Source organism: Rhinolophus sinicus, linkage group LG05 (assembly GCF_036562045.2).
Source record: "Rhinolophus sinicus isolate RSC01 linkage group LG05, ASM3656204v1, whole genome shotgun sequence".
NCBI lineage: Eukaryota > Metazoa > Chordata > Mammalia > Chiroptera > Rhinolophidae > Rhinolophus > Rhinolophus sinicus.
In genome coordinates, this window is record NC_133755.1 from 78,520,060 (window position 1) to 78,539,267 (window position 19,208).

The following is a 19,208-nucleotide window of genomic DNA, read 5'->3' on the forward strand; positions in this document are numbered from 1 at the left end:
AGCTTTTTGCGCAGGCACCCGGGGTGCGCCCGCAGAGTTCGCGGCCGCTAACTTACTGCGCAAGCGCTCTAGGCAGCCTCCGGGCTGGGGAGCGCAGGCGCAGTTAACTGCAGACCCGGCGCCTCAGCGCCTCCCTGGAACCGGCCGCAGTGCGCAAGCGCGCAACATCTCCGTTTCCCTCCCCTCAGTCCCTCACACCCCCCCTTTCCCCTTCAAGAAGCCGGCTCTGGGGCGCGTTCACCCCGTGAGGAGGCCGAAGGCCGCACTCAGGAGGCGCTCTCTCTGCTCCCGGAAGATCATGTACCAGCCCAGCAGGGGGGCGGCCCGGCGTCTCGGCCCCTGCCTCCGGGCCTACCAAGCTCGCCCCCAGGTGAGAGCAGGGGGAGGGAGGCGAGGGGGTGGGGAGAGACCCTCCTCGGAGCCGGTGCGTGGGGCGGAGCGTGCTCCCCGTTCCGCGCAGGCGCGGTGATGTCCCACCGCCCCCTCCCACCTGTGCCAGGTGGCGCGCTGAAGGGCCCGGGGTCGCGGGGACCAAGGGGGCGGCGCCGTCAGCCCTGGCGCTCACTGGTGGCCTTTCTCCCGGGTCTGGGGTGGGCAGGCGGGGTTGGAGGTCCGGCAGCGGGGCGCTCCGCACTTCGCTCGCGACTCCGCGGTTACCTGTGCCTGGAGGTGATTTGAAGGGCAGGGGGTGGAGAGGTTCGCAGCCTGGCCGTGGCGCCACCCTGGAGTTCCCTGGTCCCGACTACACAGACCTGCGGGCGCGCTGTGCAGCCCGCGCATCTTGAACCCGGATAGCGGTCCTGGCAGGAAGGCCGGCCCGGGTGGACCCGGTTCGGGCCCCTGCGCCCTGGCTGGCAAGATGGCCACGCCCCCGGCGGAGTCGGCGCCTCGGGGACACCGTCCGGGACAGAGGTACCCACGCGGCCTGCTCGCCTTCCCAGGAGTAACACCCCTGGGGGTTCCTGGGGAAGCGGAGGGACTCGGGTCAGGCCTGACTTTGGGTGACCTCCTCTTCATCGCCGTTTCAACGTCGGTAAACCAGGGGGAGTGAGGTCCAGCCTTTGACAGTCTCGGGCTTGTGTCGGTGGGACCCGAAATGATAATAGCTCACATTTATTTATATATTACTTTATAGGTCACAAAGTTTTATTACATTTATTATCTTACATAGTCCTCATAATAACTCAGTGTGGCTTTGTCATCCTCATTTATAAGAGAACATTTGTAGGGAACGGAGGCATAGGGAATGAGTGCCTAAGGATACATGATACAATCGGTACTCAAAGAAATGTCTCCTATTCCAGTTGAATGTTTTTTTTCCCTCTATACAACATCTGCCTCACACACTTAATTGTGGAGTTGTGTTACCGGCCCCATCATTTCATCCACAGTGCAATAAAATTTGTTTTTCATTCATTTGTTCATTCTTCAAACATGTACATGATTCTTGCTATAAGACTGGTGGAACTGTCCCCAGACAGTATTGGAATCTTAAACAAATGAAAAAGTATTTGCTAATGTTTTGGGGAGGTGCTTGTCATAGGAAACTGTTTCCTCCTGGAGATGGTGATGAATCCATCCCATTTTCCTCTAGTAATTCCATCTCTTCTGTCCGGAGGAGCAGATGGGATTGGAAGCGTCTTAGGAGCACAGTTTGGATGAAGGGGCATTCGGTCACCAGATCCTTACCTTTTTCCCTTTTGTTCTTCCTCCTTAGGACCAGCTTTCTCCATGGGCTCTGCCATTCCCACCCCTGTGGCCCCACTCCACGACTACTACTTCTCCAACTTCTCCTCCTCTTTGGTCTCCCCCACCCACACCCCCTCACACCCCGCTGCTTCCCAGGGCTCTCCCACTACCTCTTCCTCAGGTCCCAGCCCTCAGCTCACCATGGGTGGTTCTCCCTCCAGGAAAGGGGGAAGAGGGACCAGGACCTGAGTTGCATAGCGGCTGCCTGGATGGGCTCAGGAGCCTATTTGAGGGACCTCCCTGCCCCTACCCGGGAGCTCTGATACTTTTCCAAGCCCCTGGGACTTCCCGCCCTTCCCCTGCCACTCCATCAGGAGATCCCAGTATGGAGGAGCACCTGGCTGTCATGCATGAGAGACTGAGACAAGAGGTAAGTCAGTCCGAAAGTGGTCTTGATCCACATTGGGAAGGAACCTAGGTAATACTTGGGAATAGAGGGTTAGTCAACTAGATTCTTTCTTGGAACCACAAGGCAAGCATAGAAATATGTTACAGACATTTCCCAAGGAAAAGTCTCCTCAGTTTGGATTAAGGGAAGTTAAACGGCACGGAGATGATCTTTCACTCGGGGCAATAAGGAAGCACCAAATATAGGAAACTGAGAAATAGGATCATCTTTTCTTTCCCACCGGGCTGACACCTTCTTCTTCACCTAGCTCCCCAATCTCTTCCTTCACTCCCATGACTACACTCTCTACTCATCGGATGTGGAATTCATCAATGAGATCCTGAACATACGTACCAAGTGAGAATCCAGGCGTGGGTGGGCACTGGGGAGGAAAAGGGCCCAGTGTATATACTTGACCTTTTTCACGTACTAGAGAAGGTCTTAGGCTGCTTCTCTACAACTATTCCCCATTCCTCATATAGTGGCCAGTTTGGTTTTCTGATTCTGCCATGAGATTTCTTTCCCATCCCATCACAGGGGCCGGACATGGTATATTCTGTCACTGACCCTCTGCCGCTTCCTGGCCTGGAACTATTTTGCACAACTTCAATTGGAGATTCTACAGCTAACTCGCCACCCTGAGAACTGGACCCTGCAAGCTCGCTGGCGGCTCGTCGGGCTGCCCATCCACACGCTCTTTCTGCGTTTCTACAAGCGTGACAAGGAAGAGCTTTACCAGTAAGAAGGGAAGAAGGACCCACACTACAGTCAGTTTCCTAATCATACCCTTTTAGGATTGATGGTCTGGTCTCGCAGACAGTCCTTCACCTGCCTGACTGGACTGCAGGCTCCTTGTTCTAGTCTACTCAATGTCATAAAAATAGGGGCTGGGAGTGTATTGGGAAAGCTCTGAACTCAGCTTTTCTTCATGTATGTTACCTGGCACATTGTAAGTATTTATTTATTGAACAGGTGAAAATTCCTGTCTCATAGTTGAGCCTCACCACTTTAGGTAAAGCACCTGGGAAATGTCTGGCCAAGTAGAATCCCAAGAAATTGTTAGGCTCACCCCACACCAGCAGTTCACAAACTTTGCTGCACAGTGGAATCACCTAAGGATCTTTTAAAAATATCGATATCAGACGTTCTGATTTAATTGGGACAGGGTGCAGCCTGGGTATCAGGATTTTTCGAAGTTCCCCAGATGATCTAATATGTAGCAAAGTTAAGGAACTACTAGTTTAAGCAAATGCTTGAGTTAAACTGTGAGACCAGTCACCTTCTCCCCCGGTAAGCCTCTTCCTTCACCAGGACCTATGACGCCTATTCCACCTTCCACCTGAATTCCAGTGGCCTCATTTGTCGCCATCACCTAGACAAAGTGAGTCCTAGGGCTGGGTGGGGCGGGGCAAGGGGTAGCACATCCTGCTAACTGGCAGTGACCTTTCTCTCTGCAGCTGATGCCTTCACACTCACCCCCAACGCCTGTGAAGAAACTGCTTGTGGGAGCCCTGGTGACTCTCGGGCTGTCAGAGCCAGAGCCCAACTTACACCTGTGTCCCAAGGCCTGATCAGGAACTAGGTGGGGGCAGCACTGAAGACTGCTACGCACAAGAGGAGGAAGTGGAAGCGGCCAAGAATCTCGGGCCAGCTTCCTCCCCTCTTCTCTCTCCTTCCTTTCTATTTCATGCTGTGGAAAGCTGCTGTGTAATTAAACTTGTAAATAATAAAGTCTAAGTGAAAACCTAAGATCAAATTTCTGTGTCTCTCTGGATTCCAAAAGTTGCCACCCCTTTATTCCAAAAATATTTTTATTAATAGATACTAAATAATGTACAGAAGGAAAAGGAGCTGGTGTTGGGTTCTGGCTATGGCCCCTTCTCTTCACCCTAGCTCTTCTCGTGTCTTGCCTGTTTTTTTGGGCATTTTCTTAGCATGGGGATCTTCTAGCTCCTTGGCCTTATAATAGTGGGGAGCCACCTCCAGAAGCCAACTGCTCTCAATCTCTAGTACCTAGAAGGGTAGGAAAAAAATCAGTAGGGTTCCCGTCTTTCCAGCCTGGATTCTAGTGTGCGTGTGATCAAAATGTTCTCCTTTTCCCCTTTGACTACAGGGCTAGGGAGAAGGTGCAGGGCTCTCACAGTATGTACCCCAGGGCTGTCATACCTCTACATGTTATGCAGGGTCCCAAGTAGGCTATCCCTAAAAAAAGCTGAACGTAAAGACTAGAGTACACTTAGGACAGAGACCATATCTGCTGTTCAGCTTTATCACCCCAGCACCTCAAACACCAAGACAGTAGGCATTCAAATAATTAACTGAATATACAATCCTCAGATGTTAGGAGATGCAGAAGACAAGTGTTAGAATGTCTTTCTGTTTTATCCTACCTTAAGCCAATGTGTTTTCCTGTTTCTCTGCCAGTTGCAGCAACGTGAACCCGAGGCTTTTAGCTTGCCAGGATACCACCCGTCCCTACACCACCTGCCTGGGCAGGGGATGGCCCCTCACCTGTCTCATGAACTCCTTGGTGGTCAAGACAAGTTCATGGTATAGCAGCCAGCGTGGCTGTTCCTCAAAGAGGGAGGAGTTGGGATGAATGAATACTGTCTGCTGCTGTTTCACTGTGCGATAGCCGCTCCGAGTCAGCCGTGCTGTGTGGTAGAAGTAGCCAGCAGTGATGGCCTAAGGAGCAGGCAGGAAAGACAGTCAATGGGAAACCAGACAGCCAGGGGCCCTTAGCACTCGCTACCCTTCCTTTAGTTCAGACTTCTGGAAAACGAAAGGCGAGGAATGAAGCACCCACAGTGGTCTGGGAAGAAGGCACAGTCTCAGGCTGGGGGGGTTGCCTCAGGCCCCAGACAGACATGTGCTCCTTGGGAGACACTGGGTGGGCAGCACTGGATTAAAGAAACACTGACCTTGCGTACACGGATATAGTCCCCCTGGCAGGAACTGAGACCAACTTCCACGCGTTCCAAGAGCCCCTCCAGCTGTTCCCGCACATCACGGGCTCGGCGCATTGATCTGAACTGGACAAAGTTCTCATAGCACCACTGGGAAGAGTAACCACTCTCAGCCCACTGTGAAGAGGGTTAGGGGCGGGCGGTTAGTATACTGCAGGACCAGAGTCCCCCATGTCTCCCTCATTCCCACTCACCCAAGCCCAGTGACCTGTGTATAAACGTTTAGCAGAACCAAGTGGTCCCCACCAGGGAGGAAGAAGTTGACACGGGCATTGTCGGCATGGACGACCTTGTCCTTGGGTCGGTAGAAGATGGAGTTGTTGACAGACAGCATGGCAGCCACTGTAAGGATCTCCTCTGAACAGCTGTACCTGGGGCAGGAAGGGAAAAAGTCTGAGAGTTCAAAGGAAGAAACAGAACAGACACACGCTGGGGGAAAAGTGATGGCTTTTTGACATGTGGACTGCTGATTAGGGCAATGGCCACAGATCAGAGTAGATAGACTTGGCAGCGGCAGCAGTACAGGGGTCCAGGAGGCGGGAGCCACAGAGGACAGTTACAGAGCAGGGACATTCGCAGAAGAAAGGACGAGGCTGCCTCTGAGGGTTCTGCAGGAGGCAGGTTTGCATCGCAGGCATCAGGAAACGCAGCCCCTCCTCTAAGTTCACGTAATGATCTCTGACCACAACCACAGCTACATCTAAATGTTCCAGTCTGAAACCTTAGGGACAAGGAAGTCCCATAGCAGCCCTTGCTGAGCATTCCTCACAGATGGAAAGTCTTCCACTTCCGTTCATGCCCCCAAATTTTCCATGTTTGTCAATCTTACCCATTTGATTTCATGATCAAGGACAGCAGGGTGTCTTACCCTCGTGGACCTCAAAGGGCGCAGCGAGAGTTCTCTAATAACTTGTTGCTTGTTAAAGAATAACATGGTAGAGACAAAAAGAGCAAGATAACAAGGATGGCCCCAGACACAAGAGGGGGCAGAGCCAGTTTGTGGGCTAGGGGCCGGGCAGGAATTGGGGGCTTACTTCTCAGAAGCCAAGATCATTTTAGATAGCATGGGGTCCACCGGCAGCTCTGCCATCTTTCGACCAGACTAAGGAGAGGAGAGGACGGAGTTGATGACAGCCATCCCTCAGATGTCCCTCCACCACTCGAGGGGTCTCCCTAACCCCTCCAACTTGCCCCAGCCCACTGCCCTCCCACCTCACCGTGGTGAGTTCCCCAAGGTGGTTGAGGGCTCCCAGGGCATACAGCTGCTCCAAAGCCAGCAGTAGGGTCTCGTACGGTGGAGGGTCCAGGAAATCAAAGTGCATGAGGTCATGGATCCCTGCAGGGAGATGTGAGGGGTCCCACACAGTCCCTTCACAAGGACCAGTGACTACAGCCCCACCTCCCTCCTCTCAGAAGGACCGGGGACCCCATCACCTAAGCTCTTGAGCAGCAACACGACATTGCCCAGGCTGGTCCTCTGGATCTCTGGAACCGTGGTTTCCTCCAGCTCATGCTGATAGGCCCAGGCCGTATACAGGCGGAAGCACTTCCCTGCAGCCACCCGGCCTGCCCGACCTGCTCGCTGATTGGCTGACGCCTGGAAAGAAAGGAGGAAGGCTGACAACTGGGCAAGGAAAAAGAGAAAAGGTAGTATTTCTTAGGCAAGAAATCTGGAGGATGTGGCCTGCTTTCTCCCCATCCTCTAAGCAGCCCCACAGGCCTTCTGAGCCGGACCTTCCTGTGGGCCCGCTCCAACTCGCGCCCCCCCAGAGCCCAGCGGACCTTGCTGCAGGGTGTGACCGTGAGCGACTCCATGCCCGTGCGGGGGTTGTAGCTCTTCTGCTTACAGAACCCTGGATCCAGCACATAAATTATGCCCTCGATGGTAAGCGAAGTCTCGGCAATGTTTGTTGCCACAACCACCTGAGTGAGAAAACATGGGGTCACTCAGAGACCCCACCCACTGAGTTACCTGGAAAAAGTAATCCTGGAAGATTCAGAGTAGAGGAGTGGGGGCAGATACGGGGCAGGAACAGAGGGATTAGTGTCCAAAGTCAAGTGGGGGACAAGGCCAGGAGACGGGCGAGGGAGAGGTGAGGGTCAGCAGGGCACAGTGTGGAAAGGAAATGGAGAAGAGGACTCACGGCTTTTCTCTGATGGGAGATGGGGTGTCCAGTTCCTGCCCCTAACTGTCCCACCAGCACTTTCATATTCACCCTCACACATTACTGCCTGCGACAGCCTCCTAATGAGTCTCCCTGCTTCTACTCCTAGGCCCAGATACTTGGCATCTAGATGGTTCTTTTAAAATGTACACCTGTCATATCACTCCTCCATCCTCCAACGGCTTCCCATCCTACCTGAGAATTACATCCAAGCCCCTTTGGGCGTTGAGTCCTCTGGCCCCTCTTCCTGCCGGACCTCACCTCCCCGTACCCGTGCTCCACTGCCACTTGCTGGCCAGGCACAGCACACCCCTCAGTCCCCACTCCTGTGTGACAGCTGCCACTCTGCGAGGAGCATCCCTCCCGGATAGCAGCCTGGCTCCCGCCCTCACCCAGTTCAGGCCTTGGCTTCATTCTCACGTGATCGGAGAAGGAAAGGCCTTCCCTTCCCTACATGCCAAGGTAAAGGCCTTCCTGCCATTTCTCAGCCTCCCCACCGAGAGTCAGACTCCATCTCTCTTTACGGCATTGGTCAGAAATTGACATTATGTATTTAATGTCCATTGTCTCCTAATTTACACTAGACTGTAAGCTCTATGAGGCTGGGGATTTTGTTTTGTTCATCACTGTATCCCCACCCCCTAGAAGTGTACCTGGTAGGTAGGAGGAACACGTTAAATATTTGTTGAATGAAAATACATTTTTGCTCAAAATCCTTTGATTGCCATTTAATTACCTGAAGCCCCAACTCTTGCACTTGCCGTCAAAGGCCCTGCCCAGTCTCAGCCCAAAGCTGGCTTCAGCCTGCCTGCCACTACTTTCCCACATGAACCTTCCATTCAACCTGCCACTCTGGCCTCACGCACATCTTAGGCCTTCCTCCGCCACTTTTCTTAAAGGCGCAGATCAACCCCACCTGCCAGCTCACCATGGGCTCCCCTTCTCTGCATCCCCACAGGGTTACTTCCGGGTCACGCATCTGGCTACCTCATCCTCTCTCTGGGGGAGAGGGACTGACTGCTGCTCAGCCCGGCGGCTGCAGCAGTGCCTAGGGTACACTTTGCGCAGGGCAGGCACGCTCTCTCTTCCCTGCGGGTTGTGTGAACTACAGGGTGAGGAGTGTACTTTTTCCAGCTTACCTTCCGGGCTCCAGGGGGCGTGGGCTGGAAGATCCGAGCCTGCATGTCAGAAGGCAGGTTGGCGTAAATGGGCAGCACCAGGAGCTCCCTGATCTTAGAGCCCAGGCGACGGCAGCGATCCTGGAGCATCTCGCAGGCAGCCTCAATCTCCTCCTGCACGTGGGGTGCGGAGAGCAGCATGGGCCCGAGGCACAGAAGGCTGCCCCGCCAGCCCCACCTTCCCCTGGGCACCACATCACCCTCCTCGCCCCCCATCACTCACCTGTCCTGTCAGAAACACCAGGATATCCCCAGGTGGCTGGGTGACGTGGATCTGTAGCACAGACACTACACAGGCTTCCAGGTAGTCAGCCTCTGGAGCCTGCAGAAGGGGACGAGAGGGGTACCAAGAAGGTCACTTGCTCAGGCCAGCCTCTTGCTCTCCTTCCTCAGCTTCATTTCATGCTGCACCCCTAAGCCCACCCTCCCTGAGAGGGCACCTTGGTATAGAAGATGTCAACTGGAAACCTGCGTCCAGGGATTCGGAATACAGGGGCGTCATCAAAGAAGGTGGAAAAGCGGGCTGTGTCCAGAGTCGCTGAAGCCACCAGGACCTTGAGCTCAGGTCGGAAGCGAGCGACGTCTTTGATCAATCCAAAGAGAATGTCTGTGTGGAGGGTCCGTTCATGGGCCTCATCCACCATTACCACCCTGGGGAAGGGACAGGGAGCAGTGAGTGAGGAGAGCTGGGCAGTACAGGAAAAGACACTAGGGTCCCCTGGATGAGCGGACCGATGGAGGCAAAGAACCCAAGGGTGAACGCGGGAGGCAGGGGCTCCGGGAGAAGCCAATCACCCCAGTTAAGTAGACCAACAGAACGCTGGAGAACACCAGGGCCCATGGTCTGCGGCCTATCTCAGCTTGGGCAGACAACAGCAGCCAAGATCTGGAGGCTGGAAGTTGAGGCCAGGACAAGTCAAACACCCCCTCTGGGTCAGAGTCAAGAGTCCGTTAGAGGCAGCAGAAGGAAGAGCTCTGTTTTAAAGAGGAAAATGTGAGGGAAAGGACTATTTCAATAAGGCTGGATGAGCCAGGCTGACAGGGAGGAACAGATGGACCTCTGCCGTCATGTCTGAGCACCCCAGAAGCACCCAGGCTGCTCGGGGATGCTGCACCCCCTGCTGGCCCTCCTGCCCCTTCTGGAGAGAGGGCCGGGTGAGCCTCTCTATCCCAACCTTGGAGGACTCTGCAGGCTTCTCGGTCTCCTCCTAGCTCAGCCATGTGTGCCACCTTCTTTCTCCTTGCTCTAGTCTTTGGATTTCTGCATGGCAGCCAAGCCTGCAGGAGCTCACCCTGCACCTGAACCCTTTGTGCTTAAACCTGACCATGATGGGGAAGTCCCCAGGCGACTCAGGCTGGGGTTGATGGGAAAGTCCCACGCCCCGAACACTCGCACTGGCTAGCCTTCCACAGGTTCTCAGAGATTTCTGGACGGGATGTGAAAGATCAAATCATATTTGTCCTACTGCTGCACTGTGATCTCCTAGGACCAGAAATTCACAGCCCCATAGGAGCTGAAAAGGCACATACTGCTCAGCTGACCTGACCCCACCCGCACCACGCATGACGCCTTCTCCCCTCAACACATGCTCATTACCAACCCCTGCTTGGTCAGTGCCAGCAGTGAGGACTCACTAGTCACAGACCAAGCCACCAGGGTCCAGACACGACAGCCCCTGCCATCTCTGCCCCTCTATGGCTTCTTGGTAGTGAGCTGAAATTCGTCCCCCCGTTACCTCCCTCATGGTTCCTAGCTGTGCTCTCTGGGGCACATAAAACAAGTCTCATCCGTTCTTCCATGTAACAGCGCTTTACATATCTAGAGGGAAGCAGGATGTCTCCCCTGAGGTCCTCCCCTCTAAGCTGAACATTCTAAGTTTCTTCAAGTGGTCTTCACATGGCTTGTCAAGTCCCCCCCACAGCACCCCACCACCCTGGTTGTTTTCTAAACTCTGGACACAATTGGAAAGGGAGGGAGGGGCTTTATCTGCAGTATCTTCTACCCTCCAGTCCCATCTCTATGGTACCTGGAAGTCAGCTCTAGGGCTGCCAGAACCATAAAGACTCAAGAACCAGTGGATTAATCAGAAGACAGTGGCCAAACTGACTGGGTGGGAAGAAAGCAGAGGAAGGCCAAAGATTAAAGAAGACACAAGAAGGCACTAGAGGAGGAGGGCAGCAAACCGGGGGGAAGAGAAGTTGGGTGGTTCTCCTCTGGGAGACGGGACCTTGTGCACACCTGTAACTTGCAAGGTCAGGCTCAGAGAGGAACTCTCGGAGAAGCATGCCGTCTGTCATGTAGCGGAGGACGGTTCGCTCTGAGGTGCAGTCCTCAAAGCGGATGCTGTAGCCAACCTGTCAAGGGCATCATCAGTGACGCACAGTGGGCTGGTGCTCCCTGAGAGTGCAGGGCTGGGGACGAGGGGCCAATGCCCGGCCTGTGGTGTGGGGCCCTGAGGGCAGTGTGGCTGAATCCCAGACCCTTGGGGCTCCCCTCGCCCCTCAGTCCCCACAGATCTCACCTCATTGCCGAGCTTCACACCCATCTCCCGGGCCACTCGGGCAGCCACACTCATGGCTGCCACTCTCCTGGGCTGAGTGCAGGCAATTTTCATACCCTTCTTTGTATAACCCTGAAATAACAAGGAGAAAGAAGAGATTTTCCCTTTGCTAAATATGGCCCTGGGGCCCAGGACAATTCAGACAAAGAAGGGGGAAAGGAGGGAATAGACAGAAGCTGAAACCCAGACCAGGGCAAATGGGATGGCAGACCCGGGGCCCTCAAAGGGGTGCTCACCTGGTCCTGACAGTCCTAGGCCTTTGGGGAGTCAAGTTCAGGGCACAGCTAGGTTTTAGTTTGGAAAGGACAGACCAGGTGGGGCAGACCCAGAAGCAATGGGGAACAAAGTAAGGTAAAAAAGCAAGAAAACAAGTCCTTTTACTCCTTGCTTTTGGACCCTGGAGAGGAGCAGAGACCAAGCTGGATTGGACTATGGGGTCCACGTTCACACCACACCCCCACCATCTATCTGACCACAATTCCTTTCCAATGTAAACATATTGAACGGCTACCAGGCAGGGACATCGTGGCAGGAAGTGAAAATAGAAACATGAAAAGGATATGGTCCATATTCTCAAGAACCTCACCATTTAGTGGAAAAGACGAAATGACTAAAATGAAGGTGAGTGACTACTGAAACCACCTAAAACGAGCTGACAGGACTGCTCATCCATGGGTGGTACCCGGCAACCCGGAGGGTGGGGGGCCGCACCTCCTCAAAGAGATACTGTGGGATCTGGGTGGTCTTCCCTGATCCTGTCTCGCCCTCAATGATGAGGACCTGGTGATTAGCGATCGCAGCCAGGAGCTCCTCGCGAAAAGGGAACACGGGGAGGCTGCGGCGGACGGCCTGGATGGACTCCTTCTGCTGGGCCTGGTTGGGGACGGGGGGAGCTGACGGCTCCTAAGAACAAAGAGGAGCATGAGTGTCAGGGCCAGCTGCCCATCCCCCTCAGAATGTCCCAGCACTCTCCCTCTCACCTCGTCGCCCTGGAGCTGAGTGGCCCGGACAAACTCGATGGTCTCCTCCTCCTCCAGCACCAGCTGATACTTGGGCTCCTGGGAGGCGGCATCTCGGGCCCCAAACTTCAGGGATGCAGCCCCCAGCCGGGCCTCCTCCCAGCGCCGCTGCTCCTCCCCAGGAGCACCTGATTCCTCCTCCACTAGATCCATAGCTCGCGCTGGCTATGGAGAGAAGGGCATGTGAGCACAGAGGCTGCCCTGTCTGCCTAGTCCCCTTGCCCACTGGGAAAGGGGACAAGGAAGGGGCCAGCCACGGCACCGACAACTTCCCTCCCCTCAGCTTGGGGACCAGAGCTGAAGCAGACACCCCTCTGCCTCACCTGTCCTCGGGTCTCCTCTGGCATGTGGTAGCGATTGGTGGCCTCCAGCTTCTCCTGCTCCCCGGCTGCCCGGTACTCGCGGGCCAGATCCCGCACTCGCCGCTTGTACTTGAGCTCCCGCCGCTCATGGCGGCTCAGCTCCACATCCCCAAACAGGAACTCCTCATCTGCCAGCTCGGCCTCCAGGTCCTCAAGCTTCTCCCGCTCCCGCTTAGCCAGGTACTCTCGGCGGGATTTCTTCCGCAGCTCAGGGACCTGGGTCAGCACGGGCAGTCAGATCCTCATCTTGCTGAGACAGCAGCCCCTTCCCCTACCTACCCGTAAGAGTGATAAACTCCCTGACAGGCCAGCACAAGAGCCTGAAGACATGACCTCTTGCCTCCTCTCGACCACACCTCACTGACGCTGGGCCCCAGCCGGGCCCCTCTGAAGGCACACGGGACCCCACACTACCTTCCAGCAGCAGGGTCCATGGGAAGGTTCTTCAAAGCAGCTTCACCAACTTTGTCAGTATAATACATTAGGGCAATTATTTGGATATTTTACATTTTAATCTTACTATTTTATTCAACTTAGTGAAAAGGGGGAAACAAAAGGGCTGATACCAGCATTTAGAAGCACAGGTCTTAAACTGAAAACATCCGAGACCACAGGAAACCACTGGAGGTGCCAGCAGTAGCTAAGTTTCAGCCTGTTAGATGCTCCCTGGTCTTAAACTGAATGACTATAGCTTGGGGAAGAGGAAAAATAAGTTATAAACAAAAGGCTGGCAGAACAGCATCAGAGGATTTCTGTGAGGCAAGATGTAATCGGGGATGCTGAGTCTCTGGGACTAAGCCCCTCCGTGTGCCATGTGTCTTCCACACGTTTCCCTTGATACACCCTTTTCAGGACACACTGCAGATGACCGAAGACTGGCTACATCCTTAAGGCCTTTCTCGGCTCTCACCACAACTCTTCCCTTTGGGGCTCCAATTCTATTTAAGTGCTTGGCTTTTCCTAATTGTTCTGCACTTGATCTTAGCCAAAAGGCCGAGAAGCGATCTGATTGTTCTGTAAGGACTTAAAATGGAGTTTACGCTCACGACCTAATCTGAGTATCAAATATTCCTTCAGCCTGCGGGGTTAGGCAGATGGATGTCTTTTTTAAAAATGGGCAGAAAAATCATAGCAATTGCACATCAAAAAGAATACTGATATGCAATTGTAAAATACTGAAAAATAAAAAATTCACGAGTACCATGTGACACACATACAAAGAATGGGGGGAAAAAAACCTGTCACCAGTGAGGTGACTTCTACACCTAAATTCTTACTCTGAAAATTAGTAATTCAAAGGAAGCAAACATTTGCCCTGCCTGCTAAGGAGGAATTGTAGCACATTTCTAGTTGCTGAGGAAAAGCTCTTTTTTATATCAAAAAGCTAGTTAATAAACATAGAAGGAATGTCAGAACCCCCCAAAATCACCATTTTGCAATCCCCAATGAAATAACTGATTTTGCAAAGGCTCAGCAGAGCTTGCTAAAACCATTAGATGACAGGCTGTTGGCAGAAAGGAAATCTGCAGCAGCAGGCACACAACTGGACAGCATGTCCCCTGATGGGTCACCACGAGAAGCGCACATCACCACCAGGAAGTGTTGCTGCCACAACTATTTATTCTGAGTCTGCACAAACTTTAGACTCAATCTCCACTTTAAAGGAACAACAGGGCACAGAAGAACTTAACACCACAAGATAAGGGTCAGGTAAGTCCAGAACGTAGGACATGGTACAGAGGAGACAGGAAGAGAGAGAAAATGAAACAAACTTAAGAGCCCTAACAACCAAATGCAATGCATGAGCCCTTACTGGATTCTAGTTTGGAAAGAGCAGTTATTAAAGACATTTTGGGGGGAGCTGGGGGAACTTGATTGTAGACAGATTCTTGGTTGATACATGAGAATTACTGTTCATCTTCTTGGGTGTGACAATGGCACAATGGTTTTAGGGGAGAATGTCTTTATTCTTAAGAGGTACACGACGGTGGGATAAAATGCCATGATGTCTAAAACTCTTTTTAAATGGTTCAAATGAAAAATAAGCCCACATTTACATAGACATTGCAAATATAGCACATGCCATTTTTGAATCCAAATAGCCTGCACGAGGTTTCATTATACTATTCATTCAATTCCTATTTGTTTGAAAGTTTTCATAGTTGAAAAAGAAAAAAGTTAAATTCAGGCAAATAAAAAAACACTATGCCTGTGCTGAGAGGTGTCTCAGAGGTTTCTGACTACAGTCGTTTTGTGGGGTGGTACATAAGACGGACTGGTCAGGAGAGACCAGAGGGCCACTAGGCCATTCTTAGGACACCAAGAGTCTCAAAGCGCTTCTGAAAAATCTAAGTGTGACCTTACTTGGGAAGACTAGGCCTTTGGAGAATTGCCTACCCTACCTAGACACATCAGAACAGGTCCAGCTCGCCAATTACAAGGGCTCTGCTCCTGTGCAGTGACAAGACCCACCCAGGAAACCAGAGGGAGATCACAAGGCCACATGGGGATGGAGGGACTGGGTGGTAGGAAGGCACTAGGACATGGTGGGCCCCCAAGCTGAACAGTCAGCATAAACCTGGGCAGTGGGACAGCAGCCCTGCCCTTGCGTGCCAGCCAACCCCTTGACTGTCCAGCTAATTTTGATTACATCTGGTTAAGTCTCACATTTCTCTCACTAACATACAGTATGATTTGATCCAAAAGAGTCAAGGAGGGTTTGTGAGTAGCTTCCTTCCCCTATAACTTCAGTCCATCTTCAGCAGGCTCCTGTCCACCCAGCCCCTCCGCCAGAGACCTGACGCCCCTACAGCTCCCCCACCACACTTCCTTTGTATCCTTTCTCCCTCCCTCTAACCATGCCACCAGAAAGTCTTTCCTTTTGTTTTCTGCTCTTGGCTTCCTGGGCACTGGGACTCACCATGGCTTTCCGGTCTTCCTCAGCCATCTTGAGGCGCTTCTGAGCCTCTTCATAAGCCTAGAAGAAAGCAAGAGAGGAGGGATGTGAGGCCAAAGCACCCACTGCTAGAGCCATTCCCCCTCTAGAATTATAAGGATCATTCGCATGTCCCCTAGCACAAAGAAATGTCCCTTCTCGGTGAGGAATCTCTCTGGCAGAGGGCTGCCCTAGCCAGAGGACCCAGAGGGGTTCTCTCACCAGAGGTGAGCATACCACTGGAGGCATCCCCTATTTCCCCAGAGATCACTACCTCTGCGTCACGCCCACCCTGTTTGACCCAGGGATCATCCTGGGGATGACAGAATGCACTGCTCCTATGCACCTTCTTGTCTGACCGCTCCAGGACATTGCGAGTCCGGTCCTTGTCCCGCTGCCGAACCCGCTCGGCGAAGGCATCACGTTCCTCCAGGTCCTGAAGGCGCTCTCGTTCTGTCCGCTCCCACTCATCCTCGGATTCCGGCTTCTCCGTCTGCTGTTTGCTCTCCCTGCAGCCCAGAGGGAGGATTAAATAAGGGCATCCAGAAGGTTTATCATCCTGTCATCCACCTGCCCCATCCTCTCTCACCCTGCTTCTGACTTACCCTCTGTTCCTCTTCCCTTTCTCAGAAACCTCTTCCTCCTCTTCTTCCTCCTCCTCCTGGCGTTTCTTCCGGAGGTGTTTCCGTTTTTTACGCTTCTTCTGGAGACTACTCCCAGCCCTATCCACAGTCTCCTCGCTGCTCTCCTCACTGTCTTCCAGCAACTTATAAGATCGGTTCTTCTCTAGCAGGGCTCGAGCCTCCCGCTCGGCTGCCCGAGCTGGCTTTTCTACCACTGCCTTCCGTGGTACCTGTCAACAGAGAAGATAAGGGGAGGGGAGCAACTCTAGATCTCTTCATGACTACTTTGCCCTGTTCCCAATTTAAGGAATGACTTGATCTAAAATGAGCCTTCCTTCACTCTTCCCAATGGCTTCACACCATGTTCAATAGCCTAAAAGGGGCCTCTAAGCTTCTGAACTTCCTTTCAGTTATTCATTTAACAAACACTTATTGAAGCCTGTCCCAGGCACCAGGTACTTGCTAGGAACTAGGGATACAGAAATAAATGAAAGAGAAAAATCCCTGCCCTCATGGAGTTTACATTTTCAAACCCAATTCTCAATTGCTTAGCGTGTGCTCTTCCCAGTGATTAAGTCAGAACTACAAAAAGACTGACTGACACACTAGAAGGACTGCTCTGCAGAGGCCTGTCACAGGCCTGGCACTGTACCAGACTCCAGGATACCCTGGTGACAGATTAACATAAAGTCCTCACCCTCATATCACTTACATTCGAACCCCATGTCTTGCCAAGCACCATATGGGACAGCCACCCCAAGCTACGTGCCATTCTCTGAACATGTTGAACACTTTCACTCCTACTATAAACTTTCTGAGCACCTGTCCTGTAAGGCACTCTATTAGGTGGCAGGAGCACCAAGACGAAATACAGTCCTGTCCTCCAGGAGCTCACTTCTTCCCCCTTCTCCACCTGACAATTCCAGGGACTCCTAGGACGTGCTTTTCCTGATCACTACCCCCACCTACCATGCTCCTACAACACTTCCATCTACAGCCTCAGTATTCAAAGAGTGGTCCTTGGACCATCAGCATCAGCTGGAAACGTGTTAGATTCGTTAGAAATGCAGAAACTAAGATCCACTCCCAGACCTACAAAATCGGAATCCGTACTTGAACAAGGGCCCTGGATGAATCGTATACATGCTGAAGTTCGAGAAACACTGCTCTATAACACTTAACCGAACACATTTAAGCCCTCCTCGGTCTTCTCCACTGAGCTGGACGTCCAGCACGTAGCGCAGTACCCGCGCGACAACGGACAGAGGACAAATGCTGTGAACTGAGCCTATGACTTAATTCCCGGATGGACCGTTAGCCCAGCTTCACCTGGAAAAATAACCTAGAGCCCTTCCCCTGCTCCACCCCCTCTCCCGCCGCTCCCACGGCGGACGCCTCCCTTCCAGACACCTTGCTCCAGAGTCTCAGGGCGAAGTCCCGGGCCGGCCCGCTGAGGTCCAGGGTATCTGTGTCTCGCAGGCGCTGCACGAACTCCTCCGCTGAGCCGCAGCGCTGCGCGGTGCCGATCAGGAACTGGGCCACGTGCCGCTCGCTTAGCCCCAGCACCGAGTGCAGCTCGTCCTGCACCCAGCGCTCCAGCCCCGCCGGCGTCGCCATGGCGACCCGCGCTCCCGGTTTCCGGCCCTGAAGGGTCGCGAGCAGCCGCGCCGTCTGCCGGGCGGGTCGGAGACCCGAAGGCCCGGGCTGCAGCCTCAGCTCCGCAGAGCAGCCACCTTAAGACGTTAGGGTTCGGTTTCCGACAGCCCAAAGCAGCCTTCCCCGGCCGGGGAGGCCGGAAACGGCCGCACTTTTCCGACGTAAGCACTACGGTGGCCGAGCGAGTTCAAACCTCGCGAAACCTTATCTGTGGCTCGGAGGAAATAATTTCACTTCCGCCCTACCGTATTTCTGTGTCGCCCCTGCTAGTCAGCCTCTGGGTGCTTCACTCATTCGTTCCCAATGCTGAGCGCCTAATGTGTGCTAGACACAATTTTAGTCGCTGGGGATATAACAAAGAACAAAACAAAAATCCCTTACCAAATTTACATTTGACGGGGAGGAGGGAAGATAAGATACATAATAAATAAACCATGTAAGTTCTATGGAGCCAAAATTAATGCAAGATGTATGTATGGGGGTTCTATTTCAAGTCAGAAGATCAAATCCATGCTCGTTAAAGATAAGCCCATACTGATTCGGAGTAACCTTTGCTAGGAGCCGCACGTGCAGCGAGAGATTGAATGCAGGTTAGGCAGAAGTGAGGACCTCCAGGCAGGAAGAAAGTTGGGATCTGGGGGGAAAAAAGAACGTGCTTTTCTGGATGCTGTCTCAGAAAGTAATTTTAAAAGATCTCTCCAAACTAAGACATGTTCAAATTGTGTTCTGCATTTTTGCTAATAGTGTGAGAAATTCACTGGTGACTGCTTATTTCAAAATAAGTGAAAAAACCTGTTGGTTGTTAGATGGGAGAGGGGAGGAGATGGGGGAGAAGGTGAAGGGATTAGAAAGAACAAATTAGTAGACACAATATAGTCATGGAGTATGAAATACAGAATGGGGAATATAATCAACAATGTTGTAAAGATTATGTAAGGTGCCAGGTGGGCACTGGACTTATCAAGGGGATCACTTCTGTGGGGACAGAGCCCTGGAGAGCAGTTTCCAGGCTCTTGGCCTCGTGTGGAAAGGTGCTGGCTCAGGTAGTAAATGGCCATCAGCTGTGACTAGTTGGCCGTCAGCTATAACCAGTTAGCCATTGGCCACTGATATAACTGCCGTGGCTAAGCTAACAAGCGCAGATTGCAGTTAGCAAGAGGTTGGTTGACAGAGAAGCAGACGGCAGGTTGCAGATCATGTGGCTCCTGCTTCCTGTGTCTCCAACTGAGCTGCCAGTGAGAATACAGTGGTATGACTCCCCTATCTATGGCTCCGTTGGTGTTCCTTTTTGGCCTCACCATGTCCTGCATTCTCATACAGGGAGCGGGAACTGAGACCCCACATGACACCCTGCATGACAACTTCATAGACTGTGTATGTAGATGCCCGACCACTGTGTTGTACACATGAAGCTGAAGTAGACTAATATTGTATGTCAACTATAAGGAAAAAAATACATATATTATACTCCACGGGAGGTGGAGTATAACATAAGATAGTCAATGGTATAAAATGTCAGAGGGGTAGTAGCTTGGGGGATGGGGGTTATCACTTTGTGAGAGGTGTAAATGTCTAACTACTATGTTGCTCTGTACACCTGAAACTA

General features: G+C 52.7%; 2 protein-coding genes across 2 annotated transcripts; one reads left to right on the forward strand and one right to left on the reverse strand.

Annotated features, from left to right (window-relative positions):
- Positions 1-98: 98 nt before the first annotated feature.
- On the forward strand, positions 99-3,886 carry LG05H6orf136 (linkage group 05 C6orf136 homolog). Its single transcript, XM_074332622.1, is given in 8 exon segments — positions 99-466; positions 468-686; positions 688-912; positions 1,718-2,119; positions 2,406-2,494; positions 2,675-2,875; positions 3,449-3,518; positions 3,595-3,886. Coding segments are annotated over 8 exon segments (1,488 nt in total). The 5' UTR covers positions 99-298; the 3' UTR covers positions 3,709-3,886.
- A 44-nt stretch (positions 3,887-3,930) lies between these two features.
- DHX16 (DEAH-box helicase 16) lies at positions 3,931-17,781 on the reverse strand. Its single transcript, XM_019717358.2, has 20 exons — positions 17,357-17,781; positions 15,929-16,176; positions 15,670-15,832; positions 15,309-15,365; positions 12,350-12,604; positions 11,988-12,191; positions 11,719-11,910; positions 10,969-11,079; positions 10,686-10,801; positions 8,887-9,097; positions 8,670-8,768; positions 8,408-8,560; positions 6,886-7,026; positions 6,538-6,700; positions 6,321-6,439; positions 6,138-6,205; positions 5,312-5,474; positions 5,059-5,220; positions 4,649-4,822; positions 3,931-4,150 (listed from the first exon to the last, which is right to left on the reverse strand). Exons 1-20 carry the CDS (start codon positions 17,561-17,563, stop codon positions 4,022-4,024), a joined length of 3,135 nt encoding a protein of 1,044 aa, XP_019572917.1. The 5' UTR covers positions 17,564-17,781; the 3' UTR covers positions 3,931-4,021.
- Between the last annotated feature and the right edge of the window lie 1,427 nt (positions 17,782-19,208).